The 15,155-nt window shown below is 35.4% G+C and overlaps 1 protein-coding gene across 7 annotated transcripts in view; it reads left to right on the forward strand.

Annotated features, from left to right (window-relative positions):
* GPATCH2 (G-patch domain containing 2) overlaps window positions 1-15,155 on the forward strand; it is a 107,054-nt gene that overhangs the window by 37,038 nt on the left and 54,861 nt on the right. For 3 of the 7 annotated variants that reach the window (XR_014024508.1, XM_081312886.1, XM_081312887.1), the window contains one exon: window positions 889-1,261. The exons of the other annotated variants lie outside the window; for them this stretch is intronic. Coding sequence is in view for 2 of the 3 variants with exons in the window: in XM_081312886.1 (XP_081169012.1) it covers window positions 889-924 (36 nt within the window). In the remaining variant the exon portion in view is untranslated. Of the gene's footprint in view, window positions 1-888; window positions 1,262-15,155 lie in introns of those variants that run through there. 7 annotated transcript variants of the gene reach the window in all.

Below are 15,155 nucleotides of genomic sequence, written 5' to 3' on the forward strand. Positions count from 1 at the left end.
AGATGCTTTTGTGGTACTTTATTTTACTTTTTTTAAATAATTTGTTCTTTTGGGGACATGTCAGTGCTCATTCCTAATTCAAATTCATTACACATTATTAAAAAGTTCTGGTCCCATTACAGAAACTTGTAGAATCCTATTGCTTACCTTCCTTCATTGACCAATTTATCAGACCTGTTAATTTATTTCTACTCTCTGCTTTCTGTTATTCACCCATAACTAATGTAATAATGAAGACTGAGTAAGTACTTCTTTTATACCAAGTTGGTTAAATTTTCTGTGGAGTACTTGGTGAGCAATTTTGTTTTGAAAGCCCAAGTAACTTCCATTCAGTCCACATTGGAGGGACAAAACTTACTGCAATAATTATATCTTATTTCAGCAAATTTATTTTTCTATATGTTTGTACCATTTTATGAGCCTGTAATTTTTAAAGCATTCTTAAAACTTAAAATGATCTTTACTTTACTTGTACTTTAAATCAGCAGATAGTAGTAGTAGTAGCAGTAGTATCTACAGTAAGAGTTTGCTTGCTCATGTTTGCCTTCTAGTCCAAACTCCTGCTCAGGCAGGAAACCCTATACCATTTCAGACAAATAGCGGTTCAGTCTCTTCTTAAAAACTTCCAGTGTTGGAGCATTCACAACTTCTGGAGGCAGGTTGTTCCACTGATTAATTGTTCTAACTGTCAGGAAATTTCTCCTTAATTCTAGGTTGCTTCTCTCTTTGATCAGTTTCCATCCGTTGCTTCTTGTCTTGCGTTCAGGTGCTTTGGAGAATAGCTTGACTCCCTCTTCCATTTATATTGGAACTATTTAAAAACAGATTTGAGAATACAACACACACACACACATATGATACAGATTTTTCTATTCCTTTTCTATACAGGAAAAGAAAAAGAATGGAGTGGATAATGAATTGTGAGAAAAGAAAAGAGAAAAGTAAGGAAGAAAAAAAGAGATGATAAGAATTATAATATTTATAAAAGATTATAAACCACTTCCAATCCTTTTGACAGTGGTTATAAATGTGAGAGTAAGATTTTTAACTGGCTTTAAAAGTTTATTAAAGAATGCATCTTGCTTGCCATTGTGTTAGCCTTTATTTTACATTTTCCTGTTTTCTAAATGTCGGCCCAGTAATAATATTTAATCACACTTTGCTGTATTATAGTTAACAGCTTTAATAGGTTGGTACAAAAGGACATCTACCAGTTTTGACCCAGGAAGTAATTATGAAATAAAAGACAGATTTTTGCTCAGGCTAGAATTAGTTCAGCAATTCAAAAAATAAGCAGTCACCTTGGATTCGCATAACTAAAAGTGACACCTTTTCTTTGGCTATGGGCTAAATAGATCTTTTATAGTTGACTCAGATATTTCAACTGTCCATTGTGTTTGCTCTTCTGTTAATTAATCTGAGAATCGGTTGTTTTGCTTTGACATTGTCTCAAAGTTCATACTGTATGTGTTAAATAATGTGAGAAATTTAATAAGGTTTTTTTTCTTTTCTAAACTAAGGTTCATCAGATGGTTATCAGAGGTTATTTTTAAGAAGGAAAAAAGTGACATGTAAATGTAGAAAGCTACGACGGGTTTATCTCTGATACTTTTAGTTCTTTTAATTTCTGTTGTACTGAACTGTGATAGAATACTTGGGTCTGCATTTTCATACTGTTGTTTTCCATATGAAGGTTGCTAATGTAACTAGGCTCGTATGGAAGACCTACTCAGACAATTCATATTGGTTAATGAAAGAGGTTCCCTGTGTTAGTAGGCTGGAGCTGAATGCACAAATACATACTGGACGGTATGGATAAGGCATCTCCCCACAAACAAAATATCCTCCAGAAAACAAAACCTCCAATATGGAACAGGCAGTTGGGTAATGGTTTGAAAGGTTGCTGATTCCTTCATTCTCTGTCCTTTTCCTTCTTCCTTTCAAATCACATGGCCTAGTGCAGAGCTGAATGAAATGAGTGGAATGAAATACTGTAGCTGTGGTGACCATTAGGTCTCCTCCATCTGTTGCTCTAATATCAAAGTGTGAGTATAATCAGATATTTTCCTGAGCCAGTTGGTCTAGTGGTTAAGGCACCATGATGAAAAGTGAGTTCTAGTCTTGCCTTAAGTATAAAAGCCGACTGGGTGACTTTGGGTCAAACACTCTTCTCAGCCCAGTTCACCTCACAGGGTTGTTGTTATGGGTAAAATAAGAGGAGGGAGTACTAGGCATGTTTAGCTTCCTTGAGTTATTTCTAAAAGTAGTGAAAGGTAGTAAATAAATAAATAATAGAATAAAATCTTGCTGGCTACAACTGGAAAGAGCTGTATTTTCTTCAAATCTTTTTATTACCACTGCAATCAAACTATCCCTTACCATGATTCAGCAGAATAGATAATTCTTTCTACTATATTAACAGATTCAGATTACATACACTAATTAGCATGCTAACCCAAACTGTTCCTAATCAGAATTTGCAGCTTAAAGTATATTTTCCAAAGTAATATTAGGGAAAAGTGCTCATAATAGTTCTTGTATATTTAAATCACAAATACAACTATATAAAGAGAAGCAGGCAGAATGAATGACTTTTATGAGAATGTCCAAATGCATAAAATATTTTCACTGACTCAGCAGTGATTCAGAACTAATACTGCCCTGTAGCAATAAACTTTGTTGATTTTGTTGGTTTTATTTGCAATTTAATTAGAATATGTTTGTTTTCATTAATAATGAAATGACAACCTGATTTCAGTGGAATGGACGAAGAGTGAAAAACTCTGGTATTGATTAAATTCAAAATAATTTGTTCTATTATTGCCGTAAACTATGCTGTAAATTTTCAGTTAAAAATGCAGAAAAACGATTTTTAAAATCAGACATACTGTATATCGCCATGCTTAAAGTTATTGGGATAAAGATGTAGTGAATGATTCAGTGATGTAATGTTGAAGTCAAAATAAAGTATTTTACTATGCTGAATAAAACTAATGGAAACATTCACTGGAGTAAGACAAATGGTGTTAAATGAGAAAACACACCATGAATTGCAAATGGAGCTGAGTTAATTTGTTGCTACAGTAGTGTTGCCCTACTGTTAAATGAAGACTGTGTAATTATCTTGCTGGCAAAGATAATGTCAAAACCTCATTTCTCCTTACATGCCTCGTTTTTACATGAGGGCTAATTGAGCTGCAAGGTGACAACTGATTATATATGGCTATCATTGGGGTCCTCTTGCTCAATTTGCAAATAATGTTATATTTCTTAAGAGATTACTTTTATATCACTCGTCAAATTAAAGGTAGTAAACTTTGTACTCTTTTTAGTATGTGCCCTGTAATCAGCAATATATTATCCTGAAAGATGCAATTCCCCCCCCCGAGGTCTTGTATTTAATTATTTATATATTTAAGATGTGGCCACATCTACCTTGTCTTTCTGAATATCAACATGCAAGCTATAATGGCACCTTTATAGTACTGATGACCGCCAACTATTTTAGCTACTTTTATGTTCTAGTTAAATCACTGAGATTTCCACTAAGTTAATACATACTAGCTTTTAAAATAAAAAAAAAATCTTTGTTTTTCATGCAAGATGCTTGATAAACTTTTTTTAAAAATTGTTAATCTATTTCAAGAGGTTTTCAAAAGCTTTTTCATTCTGTATTTCAGATTCTGACCTTTATGTTTATAAATAACAAATTTGCTCTTAATTTAATTTAATTTAAAAGTCTGTTCTAGAATACAATCTTTGGTGCTGGTTATATGCATAAGACAATACTCTATACTGATTGTGGTTTCCTCTTCCATTTACCTGTTGATCAGCTAGTTAATGAATTAATGGTAGAGAATTCTTTTGTTTGATTTATCTTTTATATTTTCTTCAAGGCAGCATATATAGAGATCTACCTTTAATTTATCCTTATAACAATGTTGTAAAGTAGATTGGATTAAAAGTTATGAGCTTCTGTGACTTGGAATAAACTTGAACCTGGATTGCCCTGGTCCTATACCAGAAACTTAATCCATACACTATGCTGTGTTTCTTCTTCTATCATTCTCTAGCTTTGATTGAAAAAATTCTTAAATTATGATCTTTTTTTAACCATTGGTATACATAAAATGATAAGGGATGCGGTGGCTCAGTGGGTTAGGACGCTGAGCTTGTCGATCAGAAGGTCGGCAGTTTGGCGGGTTGAATCCCGAGTGCCGCGTAACAGAGTGAGCACCTGTTACTCGTCCCAGCTTCTGCCAACCTAGCAGTTCAAAAGCACGTAAAAATGCAAGTAGAAAAATAGGGACCACTACGGTGGGAAGGTAACAGCGTTCCGTGCGCCTTTGGCATATAGTCATGCTGGCCACATGACCACGGAGACGTCGTCGGACAAACGCTGGCTCTTCAGCTTTGAAACGGAGATGAGAGTTGGAAACGACTAGCACACATGTGCAGGGGAACCTTTACCTTTACCTTTATACATAAAATGGTGAAGTCTTCAATGAATGTTTAATAGCTCAAGAACTTTGTTTCTGAATGCAGTCAGCAATTGTTTGATCAATAGAAAGGATTATCAGAGGAAAGGAAAATCAGTTTAGATTTTATCCTCAGGAAGGCATTCATTCTTGATTTGCATTTTTAGTATTGTCATGTTTTGAACAAATAGGAATGAAAAGATCTATTTGTGTTCTTGTTTCCAACTCACAGTGTTGCACAAACTTCATAATTTAATTTAGCATTATAGCAAAATGATGCTAAATTAAATCTTTGGAAATAATATATTTTTTCACCAATTTCTCCCTTTAGTGCAAGGAACACCAACTTCAGTAAGCTCATGCATGCTGTTTAAATTGCAAAATAAAAACTATTATTTTTTCATGCTTGTATTTAACTTCTTTTTAATTAGTGGGAATTGTTTCATTTCCTCTAGGGTACAATTTTTAAAATCTTATTTTAAAAAAAAATCCAATAAAACTTTTCCCCACAGGAAAAATTCTTTATAACTACTTCCAAAATTTTATTTCACAGTGACATGGACAATTTTCCTATAATGGATTTACAAAAGAAGCTGGGTTTTGAAGAATCTTATGAGAAGGGAGAAAGTATGATAAATTATGTCTATGAAGGAGGAGGTGGTGTGATGGAAGTGAAGAGGCAGTTTCCCAGGAAAGATGGGAGCATGGGGGAGTGAGAAAAAAGACATCACAAACTGGAACTGGATTGGAGAAAGAGGAAGAGATTAAGGATAACTTATTTCTAAAGTCTCCCCAAGTATATTTGTTATCGTTTGAGTAATTTAGGTTTAATCTGGCAAAATTCTGTCTGAAGGGTATAAGCAAATAAGGAACTGAACTTTGGCTGGATTGTTCTATGTTGTTCTTGAGCTGACAAAAAAGAAAAGTCAAGTTCTACAACATTATTTGAATGGATTAAAGATTAACATTGTTAGAAATAAAAGGAAGGAAAATAATTGGCTTATTTGATCAAGATTAAAATAAATTGTTATTATTCCTTTTTTCCTTTTTTTCTGCACCTCTTACTCTTTTCTGTTGTAATTATCTTTAATAAAATTGCTACAAATAAAAGGTAGTGGCTATCCTTTAGCAATGCCAACAAACAACTTGTTTAAAATTGATGATGTTCCTAATTGCTTTTTAGAATAATACAGAAGTGATTCTACTGTATCTTCAACTGTACTCTAAAATGTTTTCATTAAATTCTCTTCCTTCAAATATAAATTTTATATTCATTGATTCCATGCCAAGTTTTAATGAAAACAATGGTATGTTTTGTATATATAAATAAATAAATGATTGGGTATTTGAGATCTACGGTAAATTTACCTTGTTGTAAAATAAATTGATATTTGAAAGAGTTATATTTTTAAAAAACTGAATAAAATAAACAGGTGGTATACAGAAAACATTTCACTATTTTTGGGAAGCAAGTGAAGTAGTTGAATCATTTGCTTTTTAGTTTTAATAACCTTGGAGAGATTTTTTTCTGAGCAAGTAAGAAAAATCTACAACTTGCTCATATGGGCTACAATTGAGTTGTGTGCATGAGTTACAATTCTTACCAATAATTTTAAAATGTTACAGAGTCCCTTCATTCTTGGTGCACATTGTTTGCCATTTTTGTTTGTGGCAGTTGAACAAGTTTGAAAAACATTCATGATGTTTCCCTTCCAGTGTGAAATAGCAATATGGAACATAATATTAAAATGTTACAATATTTTGTAATATTTAGAAGATTTGAAGCTCTTTCTAACTTGGTAGATCAAACCTACACTAAATTAATTGCACTTAACTCATTTGAAGTGATCTTTATATTTTCAGTTGGACTACATTGTGACTTGCAGTTAAAAGTTTCAGATATTTCAATCTATTAGCCATATTTGATACCGGATTGTAAATATGAAATATATGTCAGCATTGAAGCATTTTTGTAATATGAACAGCATATTGAACTTCCAGATACCACAGAAGTAATAACTGTGTGGTAGAAAATGAAAAATGGTTTCAGGGGCACAATTTTCACCCCCTGGATTGATACTGTAGAGGCCCATAGGATTATTCAGATTCTTACTCCAAGCATCACAGAATTTTGTATTGGAGATTCTCCCAATTTTGCAGATAACATTGTGATAGGGAAATAACATCCTCATAATGCTCTAGGGTAGTATGTAGAAGGGGCAGGGGAATGGTACGTGGAAAAATGGTTCAGAATCTACTCTTCACCTAACTTCCAGCAGGATAGGTGAGGGCAGGGATTTAGACAAACCTTTTAAATGGTTTAAGCTTTGATTACTTTTAGAAAGCAAGTGAAGGAGTTGATGGAACAATATAGATATTTCTCGCTTTTTATTTCCCCTTTGCCAGGTTACATCCAACTGAGTGATCCAATAATATGGAATTGTTCTCCCCATGAATTTCTAGCTTTTGTTCTAAGAAGAAAATTGCCTACTTTATGTTTGCTATGAATGTTTTTGTCTCTATCATGCTTTTGTTTTCAAGGATTTCTGATAACTTATTTTAACACAGTATTCTATTTCTGAATACTAGTTTCTTCTTTCCATTTAATTTGTGAAAAATATAGATGAGTATATCTTAGAATGTACATATGATGCCTTCCTCACAATTTAGGAAACACCTATTCTCATGGGAGAGGAAATGTGTGTCAAAGGGTATAATTTTCAGCAGGTAAAAGTACAAGTCGATCATTAAAGAAATTGTTTGTTTTTGTAATATAGTAGATGTAATGTCTTACATTAAAGAATATTATCCTAATACTCTGCATTTCTATTGTATTCATATGTACTTTCCATTATCTTCTGAAGCTGAAACCAAGCAGCATTAAGTTTTTAATACTTGCTCTTTTTTAACCAATTGTGTTTCTCCCATATTTCAAGACTGTTTATTATTTGAGCAATATAAGAATATAATCTAGAATTTCAATTGGGTTAGCGCTAACTTTTATTTACCCAAAAGCAGTTTTGGTATTTTACAGCAAACATCTCTCCTGATGCAGAGAGCTCTCTCAACAGTGGGCTGCCCTGGGTGCTGACCTCATAATTTCAAGAAGCAGGTGGAGGTGGCAATTATAGCTATGGCCACTATCTTGAACCTTCTGTACTAGATGATGAATTGCAAATGGCTGGCCTAGTGCACAACAATAAACTCAAATAAATCTTCAATGTGTAATAATGACAAGACTGAAAGACTGGCAGCTATAACAAGGCTGCTTTTGTCACCCACTTTACTGTAGCCTTCATATCCATCATTATCAGCTGGAGCTAGCTCAAGAGCTGGACAAGAAGGTCTGAAGAAGGATGAGTTGTTTGCACTGAAGCATCCAGTAGGTCCCATCTGGCAGAGAGTAAATGGGATTTTTTTTTTCATTCTGCCTGTTCAGTGGGCCAGAGCTGTCCATCATTTTGGGCAGAGATCTGATTGCATCATGCTGTGGGACAGTATGGCTCAGTTGTTTAATATAGCACTGATAATCAAAATAACAGAGAATTGCATTTTTATTCATATTACTATTTTTCCCAAAATTATATAGCAAAAGCAGTGTCCTTAAATTACGTTTAAACACTGATGTCCTACACATGCATATGCAATTACTATTATATACTTCTAGAGAGATGACATTATTGTCATCTGTTTAGCGATATTTGGAGATTTCCTCAAACACAACAGATATTGTAAATGCTTCTTCCATTTGACTAAGCCTGTAGCAAATTTCAAAAAGCAATCCTACATTCTATTTGGGTAATTGTTTTATTGTATCAGAACTCTATTCTTTCCTTCAGTCCAAAAGCAGATTGGTTGAGTTCATACCATATATTAGCTTTAATATACAGGTATTAAAGCTGAGCAAAGCATTTAAAGGGAACCTCCTCAGTGTCCTTTCCTTGAAACACAGCCCTAGTACATCCCTTGGAAGCAGCTTTGAGGATTTTTTAAAGTTTTTATTAAATGATAATAATAATAAAGTTGGAAGGGACCTTGGAGGTCATCTAGTCCAACCCCCTGCTCAGGCAGGAAACCCTATACCATTTCAAACAAATGGCTGTCCAGTCTCTTAAAAACTTCCAGTGTTGGAGCATTCACAACTTCTGGGGCAAGTTGTTCCACTGATTAGTTGTTTCAACTGTTAGGAAATTTCTTCTTAGTTCTAGGTTGCTTCTCTCTTTGGTTAGTTTCCATCCATTGCTTCTTGTCTTGTCTTCTGGTGCTTTGGAGAATAGCTTGACTCCCTCTTCTTTGTGGCAACCCCTGAGATACTGGAACACTGCTATCATGTCAACCCTTGTCCTTCTCTTCATTAAACTCGACATACCCAATTCCAGCAACCGTTCTTTAGCCTCCAGTCCCCTAATCATCTTTGTTGCTCTTCTCTGTACTCTTTCTAGAGAGTCAACATCTTTTTTACATCGTGGTGACCAAAACTGGATGCAGTATGTGGCCTTACCGAGGCATTGTAAAGTGGTATTAACACTTCACGTGATCTTGATTCTATCCCTCTGTTAGTGCAGCCTAGAACTGTGTTGGCTTTTTTGGCAGCTGCAGCACACTGCTGGATCATATTTAAGTGATTGTCCACTAGGACTCCAAGATCCCTCTCGAATTGTGCATGTGCAGAGAATTCATTACTTTGTCAACAAACCCACTAGAGGTGCTCCTCTTTATAAGCATGAGAAACCTCTGCAAGCAGCTGTGTCACATCTACTATGGGATGTGGTTACTTCTGTAGTTTGCAATGTGCTTCCCTTGTGCCAAATCAGTTCATGAAGTGCCTTTTTTAATATTTTGCACAGCCCCACATAATTACGCTTATTCAAGTAAAACCTTGAAATAGGGAGCCTTGCAGAAAAGAAGTTCGGTCGTTTCATGCAACTGTAGATAGAGGAGGGTTTTGTTATGTCTTCTGGGTCAGTTATATGCTCCAGTTTTGTATTATGCTACAGATGAGCTGAGCATACGGTCTACTGTTTATTCTGCTTTTTTGCACAATATGTACCTTCAGTCATTTGATAATTTTTCAATTCTGGCCTTGATTGCATTAGTTTGAATAACTTGATTTCCCCTCAATTTTTGTAGAAATTAGTTATGTAATATTTTTCCTTACCAATATTATGTTTATATTTTTATTATATTATTTCAATATTGATATTTTGTTTTCTGCTCATTCAATAAGTTCTAATTTTTAACTTGCATCAGTGCTCTTCTTTGGTGTCTTTACATAAATAGCCAATTTCTTTCAGTTTGACTTGAAGTAAATCTCTGCCTCCTATTTCAGTGAATCAAGTGTTATCTATCAATATCACTATAACATGTAACGTATAGTGCATAGTCATTAGTTTTCTTGTTTTTTCTGTCCAAACAGTCTAGTTCAGTTTGTGAACATTTTTTCTAATTTATTTTTGTTGGAGAGAGACTGGTGGAGCCAGGGGGAAGAGTTAAGCAGGAAATTAGTCTAGAATCCTCACAAGGCACAAAAGGGCAAAGTCCAACCCCTCTTGAATGCTATTGAACCTTATATAATCCTACCCAAAATCAGCAAATTGAATTCTTCATATGCGGAGCTGGTTATTCACACCTAACAATTTCAAATATAATAGTTATTGCATAATTATTTGTATGTAATTATTCATATTTTAATTACTCTGCCCTGTGCTTCTAGAATAAGAGGTTGCAGTAATTTATTTACTTAGTTTATTCAATTATATGGTTGCTCATCTGAACAAAGCTACCCATCTCAAGAAAGTGATTATGGGAGACTAACAAAAATTGAAAACATCCTATCAATACCAAAACAAATGCATAGTACATATGTACATAAGTACATAGTCTAATCCTTAATATTTTTATTAAGTATTATTATTACTTATTACTATTACATAACTACCTAGAGACAGTGATGGACTGGAAGAAGGCCAACATACTGAATAAAAGGCAATCTTTGAAAGCAATCTAGAAGTTGCAGCTTGGACAGAATTACCGTGACATTGATACAGCACTATATCTGGCTTCCTCTGAGTTGCCAAACTCAATTTCAGGCACTGATAGTACTCTGTAAAATCCTATATGGCTTAGGGGCCAAGAACCTCGCTACCATTAATCCTGTGCATTAAGTACTTCTATGTAGTTCCATCTGTACAGATCTGAATATAACCAAGTAATAAGTTTTGTAATGCCATATACCTCTGTTCAATATTATAGCTTTAAAAAATAGTGTGAACATTAAAAATACATACATTTAGAGAACAATTTTTTGTACCATTAAAGTTTTACTATTTTATAAAATGGATCTGTTAAAAACTTTTGTTTTATTTATGTAATTCAGTTTACATAATTGGACATCTCACGGTGGTGACTCTGGGCAAAACATAGCCAACAGTAAAAATTAAATAATTGCCAGCAAAAGTAAAAACAAACAGTTGAACTATGATTCATATAAGCAGTATGACGTTTTAGCCAGTAAGAATCTACTCAAATAAGACAATTCTGACTTGAGGGACAGAATAAATTAAAAAACATTAAATGCAGAGTTCTAAATATTTCTATTCAGTAAATCCTGCAGAGTTCAAAGAGGTAGGTAGGTGAGTTTAAGTTTGTAGCATAGAGCACGTGACATAATGTTAGGCATATGGTGTTAGCCTACAATGTTGGGTTGAAAATATATTAACCATAATGCTATGGCTTTAAGAAGTTAATTGGCCAATGGGTGTGTAAGTGTTCTCATGGCCATAAGAGGAAGCTAGGAACGTAGCTTCTCTCTCTCTCTGAATTCACTGATCTCTACTATTACTGTTTTTGCTCTGCTGTTGGTTTACTACTGTTGTAAACCTGAACTGTGTATTGACCTCTGGACCGGTAAGAAGACTTTGTAGTTTGGATTACTCCTTGGACTGTTGCTATTGTGTATGACTTGGACTGTTTATTTTTGACTGTGCATTTTTGTTTTTACACCACCTCAAAGTAAAATACTTTTTGCTTTTAGAACTCAGTGTATTTCTGTGTGTGATTTTTACTGCTCTCAGTGCCCTTCCTTGTCTGTGCAACTCTTTGGTAGCACAAGGAGACCTCTGCACAATAAATTCCTTAACACTGGTTATGGGCCCAGGCCTGTACTGAGAGTAAGTACACACAGTATTCCTAGCTGAGTTTGTATTTGGTGTAAAATGGCACAAGAACTGTTGTCAGGCAGCTCCTGGATAACCCGGTTGGATGGGACAAACTATGTTTCCTGGTCCACAAAATGCTGCTTGCTTTTGCGCAAGGAAGGACTATGGGCTGTTGTAAATAACCCACCAGATACTACTGCTTGGGATCCAGATGACGAAGAGGATGCAAAGAAGTTAGACAACTTTAAACGAAGCAACGAGAAAGCTCTTTGCATTATTGGACTAACACTGAATGACCAGCAGCTTGTCCATATTCGTGGTGAGGAGTCTGCTGCTAGGTGTTGGGATGTTTTGCGAAGGCTTTATGTTCGAGACAGTGTGGGTGCACATATACACCTTACACGTAAGCTGTTTAGGGCTCGTCTGCAGAAGAATGGAGATATGCTGACCCATTTAAATTACATGAAGGCAACTTTTCAAGAGCTTCATGAAAAGGAGCTGATTTTTTCAGAGTTGCATCAGGTCTACATTATTCTGTCATCTTTGGATGAGAGTTATGATGGATATGTTTCTTCTTTGGAAGTCCTGACCAGAGAGGAACTGACATTGACTAACATTACTGGGAGACTGCTGGAAGAGTCCAGAAGGAGGCGTTACAGAGACCAGCTGAGAGAGACACAGCCACGAGAGAAGCAGCAATTCACCACTGCTTACAACGTCAAGAAATGTTATTCTTGTGGGGCTAGAGGGCATATAGCCAAATTCTGTAGAAAGGGAAGAAAACAGAATGTAAATAGCAGTGAGAAGGCTAAAAAGAGCATTGGTTTGGCTATTTCTGGTGAACCAACATCCAGAAACAATGAATTGTGGGTTGTTGATAGTGGGGCTTCACAATGCATTACTAAAGTGAAAAAGAGGTTTGTTAATATGAAAAACAGCAACCAATATGTTTCACTAGCAAACGGTTGGAGGATGAAGGCCTCTGGTGAAGGTAATTCCTATTGTCTATGCATTGATGAACAGTTACCTATGTTATATATACCTAAACTAAGATTCAACTTGTTATCTGTAAGGGAATTGGTTAAGGTTGGGTTTGTGGTAACATTCAGAGGGGAGCAATGCACTATTGAGAGGAATGGAACCTGTGTAACTGCTAATTTGAAAAATGGTTTATTCGTTCTCACAAGTAACCAGGTTAGTACAGTTAAAGCTAACTCACTATGTGAGAACAAGAAGCCACATGATGAGTGTATACATTTATTGCATAGGCGGTTAGGGCATGTAAACTTTAACTCACTACGTAAAACAGTGGAATTAGTAGATGGAATTAAACTGAAGCCATGTAGTAAGTATTTGAATTGCAATGCCTGTAATCAGGAAAAGAGCAAGGCAACTCCTGTAAACAGGATAAACAGCTTCAAAACAACTGTTCCTTTGGAAGTTGTGTTTGCTGAGTTAATTGGACCCATGAAACCAAGTTTAGGAGGGTCATGTTATATTTTAAGTATATTGGACCACTACTCTCGTTATGGTTTTTGTTATCTGCTTAAGTCAAAGGCAGACACTTTCCAACAATTTGCAAACTGGCTGAAGTTTGTGGAGAGAAAAACAAAGAGAAAGGTTCAGTGCATAATTACTGATAATGGCACTGAATTTACAAATAAGCATTTTGTTGATATGCTACAATCAGCTGGCATTGAGCATAAACGTTCAGCCCCTTATAGGCCACAACATAATGCATTTGTTGAGAGACGTGGGCAAACGTTACAAGCCATGATGAGAACCATGTTACAAGATTCTGGCTTAACAGATAGACTGTGGGGGGAGGCAGCAAAATGTGCAAACCATGTTCTGAATTTAGTTGTTAATACTTCTACTGGTAAAATACCATATACTATATGGCATGGTAAAAAACCAAACCTTGATTACCTGCACACATTTGGCACCCCAGCTTGGGTCCACATTCCTGCACAACTCAGGAGTAAAGGCCAACATAGGGCTAGGCAATTATACTTCGTAGGTTACGAAGCTAACCACAGATCCTATCGTTTCTGGGAACGAGGCACAACTAATGTATATAACAGTGCTAGTGCAAAGTTCCTTGAGCACGTTGGTTGGGATAGGTTAGAGCAAGAAGCTGTTAATACTGATCCTCTAGTGTTTGAGGACTCCTCTGATAACGTAACTAGTAATGATAATACATCTCCTGTAAATATGAAAGATGAAGAGGAGATAGGGGAGATAAAAGATGAATCAGAGGAAGGAAAGGAGTCTGAAATTCAAAGCCCTGTAATTCCTTGGCGTTCAACGCGCATCAGACATCCACCTGATCGCTATGAAGCTAGTATATGTCAAGTTAGTGTAGAGCCTTTTAACTATGATGAGATCAGGATGTATCCTGAAAAGGAACAAGCATCATGGAAAGCTGCAATGAACAGGGAGTTGAAGTCTTTGCAGAATCTTAAGGTTTATCAGAAAACAAAACTGCCACCTGGTGAGCAAGCTATAGGTTGTAAATGGATATATAAAATAAAGAAGGGTGTAGATGGAACTGTAACCCATAAGGCACGTTTGGTTGCACAAGGTTTTGCCCAAACTACTGAGGATTATGACGAAGTGTTTGCACCCAGTCTAAGGGCAACTACTTTAAGAGCAGCTTTAGTATGGGCGGCTAAAAACCAATATATGGTTAATCATGTAGATGTTGAAACTGCATATTTACATGCTCCATTGCAACATACTATTTATTTAAGAATACCACCAGGATTGACCAGTGATAGAGACCATGATTGTTGGGAGTTAAAGAAAAGCCTCTATGGATTGAAACAATCAGGCTATGAGTGGAACAAATGTATAGTAAATGAGTTAAGTGCAATAGGTTTTGTAGCCAGTAATGCTGATCCTTGTTTGTTTAGAAGGGAACACAACGGAGCATTATCTTTTCTCTTATTATTCACAGATGATATTGCAATAATAACAAAAACTGAGTTAGAAGCACAAACTATCATTTCAAGATTGCAAACTAAATTCACAATTAGAAATCTTGGAGAAATTAGCCACTATTTGGGGTTAGATATTGTGAAAACAAATAGGGGTTTTAAGGTGTCGCAAGCCAGTAAGATATCTCAGTTATTAAAGAGATACAATATGGAAATGTGTAAACCAGCAAAAACTCCGATGGCTATGGATTTTAAGGACACTAATGTTGAGAGTCCTGTATTTGATAAGACTATGTACCAATCTTTGATAGGAAGTCTTATGTATCTGAGTAATTGGACTAGACCTGATATTTCTTACTGTGTAAATCAATTAGCTAGGTACAACAATAATCCAACTGTTAGACACTGGCAATCAGCTAAACGAGTATTAAGGTATTTGAAGCAAACTATTCACTACTCGTTATATCTAGAGCCAAATCGTGAGTTAATCCTTACTGCATATGCAGATGCGAGTTTTGCCTCTGATTCAAACAGTCGTAAATCTACCTCAGGGTTGGCTGTAATGTTGGGTGATTCTTTGA

This window comes from Vipera berus (genome assembly GCF_964194415.1).
Source record: "Vipera berus genome assembly, chromosome: 1".
Taxonomy (NCBI): Eukaryota; Metazoa; Chordata; class Lepidosauria; order Squamata; family Viperidae; genus Vipera; species Vipera berus.